Raw genomic sequence first — 2,500 nt, forward strand, 5'->3', positions numbered from 1 at the left:
CTCCTTCAATTTGAAAAAAATATTCACTTTTCAAATTCAAAATGTCCATTCACTTCCCAATTTCAAAATGTCTATTCACTTCTCAATTTCAAAATGTCTATTCACTTCTCAATATCAAAATGTCCATTCACCTTTCAATTTAAAAATGTCCATTCACTTCTCAATATCAAAATTTCCATTCAATTCTCAATATCAAAATGTCTATTCACTTCTCAATTTTAAAATGTCTATTCACTTCTCAATTTCAAAATGTTCATTCACTTTTCAATTTCAAAATGTCCAATCACTTCTCAATTTCAAAATGTTCATTCACTTTTCAATTTCAAATGTCCATTCACTTCTCAATTTCAAAATACCCATTCAATTCTCAATATCAAAATGTCCATTCACTTCTCAATTTCAAAATACCCATTCAATTCTCAATATCAAAATGTCCATTCACTTCTCAATTTCAAAATACCCATTCAATTCTCAATATCAAAATGTCCATTCACTTCTCAATTTCAAAATACCCCATTCACTTCTCAATTTCAAAATACCCATTCACTTCTCAATTTAAAAATGTCCATTCACTTCTCAATTTCAAAATGTCTATTCACTTCCCAATTTCAAAATGTTCATTCACATCTCAATTTCAAAATACCCATTCACTTCTCAATTTAAAAATGTCCATTCGCTTCCAATTTCAAAATGTCCATTCACTTTTCAATTTCAAAATGTCCATTCACTTCTCAATATCAAAATGTCCATTCAATTCTCAATATCAAAATGTCCATTCAATTCTCAATATCAAAATACCCATTCACTTCTATTAAAATTCCTCTAGAGATAAAAAAAAATACTTAAAGACCTACAAACACTCTTTCTTCCCAGATCCACACTGACGATAAATTCGTGGCCTTCAAGCAAGGCGAACTCTTCGTCTCCTGCAATTCGATATCCCGAGGATGCTCAGTCACCGTCGGCAGCAAATACTTCGGAAGGTAATGTTATGCTTATCTTTAATATTTGAATGGGTGACACTTATTCGCGACCTCAACACAACATCAAAAGGAACCAAAGAAGTTATGTGTAAATGGCAAAAATGGTGAACCAAGATGGTTTGGACATGTAGAAAGAATGAAAGTTAGGAGAAGAGAGAGGGAAGAGAAGGTGATGAATTATCCTTAATATTTGAATTTGTGACCGGAATGAGTGATACTTGTTCGTGACCTCAACATATCATCCAAAGGAACCTAATAAGTAATGTGAAAATGGTAAAAATGGAGAGAGGATGGGTCAGTGATCAGAGATGGTTTGGACATGTAGAAAGAATGAAAGGTAGGAGAGGTGAGGGGGGAGAGAAGATGATGAATTATCTTTAATATTTGAATACGTGACCTGAATGAGTGACACTTGTTCGTGACCTCAACATAACATCCAAAGGAACCTAATAAGTAATGTGAAAATGGTAAAAATGGAAAGAGGATGGGTCAGTGATCAGAGATGGTTTGGACATGTAGAAAGAATGAACGGTAGGAGAAGTGAGGGGGGAGAGAAGGTGATGAATTATATTTAATATATGAATGGATGAGCTGAATGAGTGACACTTGTTCGTGACCTCAACATATCATCCAAAGGAACCTAATAAGTAATGTGAAAATGGTAAAAATGGAATGAGGATGGGTCGGTGGTCCGAGATGGTTTGGCCATGTAGAAAGAATGAACGGTAGGAGCAGTGAGGGGGGAGAGAAGGTGATGAATTATCCTTAATATTTGAATTTGTGACCGGAATGAGTGATACTTGTTCGTGCCCTCAACATAACATCCAAAGGAACCTAAGAAGTTATGTTTAAATGGCAAAAATGGAGAGAGGATGGGTCACTGATCAGAGATGGTTTGGACATGTAGAAAGAATGGACGGCAGGAGAGGAAAGGAGGAAGAGGAGAAGGTGATGAAGATTAAATGATTTTGGGTTTTCTAGCATTCTGACATCAAAGGTCATGGACGCCGATATCATTTGTTATAATAGGAAACATTGCACGCAAGATACATATGGTTGGCGCAATTTATGTTGAAAGTTTCGACGTACTATTGATAAGCCTCTAATGAAAGTATATTTTGGATCATTGCATCTCACATGATTCTTCCTAGATCGAACAGTACTTTTTTTTCATTTCTTAGAAGATGAAACTTACTTTTACGGGTTTATTTCTCGCCCTCCATCAAACACTAAAGGTCTGTTCAGGCGGGCCTTGGTGTGTGAAAAAAAAAATAATTTCTTTCCAGTTAATATTTTGCTCTGTATCGTTATCAATTATTTCGCTAGCATTTGTATTCAGGCTTAATAGTTTTCAGGTCACTATTATAACACTTTCTAGAAAGATAAGTCTTCAGGTTTTTCTTGAAAGCTGCCACATTATTGCTATTCTTGATATCGAGTGGAAGGTCGTTAAAGAGTCTCGGTGCAGCATAGCTGAACGTTCTTCCTCCTATTGCATGATTCACACTAATTTCGAA

General features: G+C 35.2%; 2 protein-coding genes across 3 annotated transcripts in view; one reads left to right on the forward strand and one right to left on the reverse strand.

The window, feature by feature from the left end:
- Positions 1-2,500, reverse strand: part of LOC137614396 (uncharacterized) — a 175,460-nt gene that overhangs the window by 172,810 nt on the left and 150 nt on the right. The window lies entirely within an intron of this gene.
- The window catches only part of LOC137660090 (uncharacterized), a 77,261-nt gene that overhangs the window by 66,611 nt on the left and 8,150 nt on the right, over positions 1-2,500 (forward strand). The window contains exon 35 of the mRNA XM_068394809.1: positions 849-983. Coding sequence (XP_068250910.1) covers positions 849-983 — 135 coding nt within the window. The remainder of the gene's footprint in view (positions 1-848; positions 984-2,500) is intronic.

The sequence above is a fragment of the Palaemon carinicauda genome, chromosome 20 (genome assembly GCF_036898095.1).
Source record: "Palaemon carinicauda isolate YSFRI2023 chromosome 20, ASM3689809v2, whole genome shotgun sequence".
Classification (NCBI taxonomy): Eukaryota; Metazoa; Arthropoda; class Malacostraca; order Decapoda; family Palaemonidae; genus Palaemon; species Palaemon carinicauda.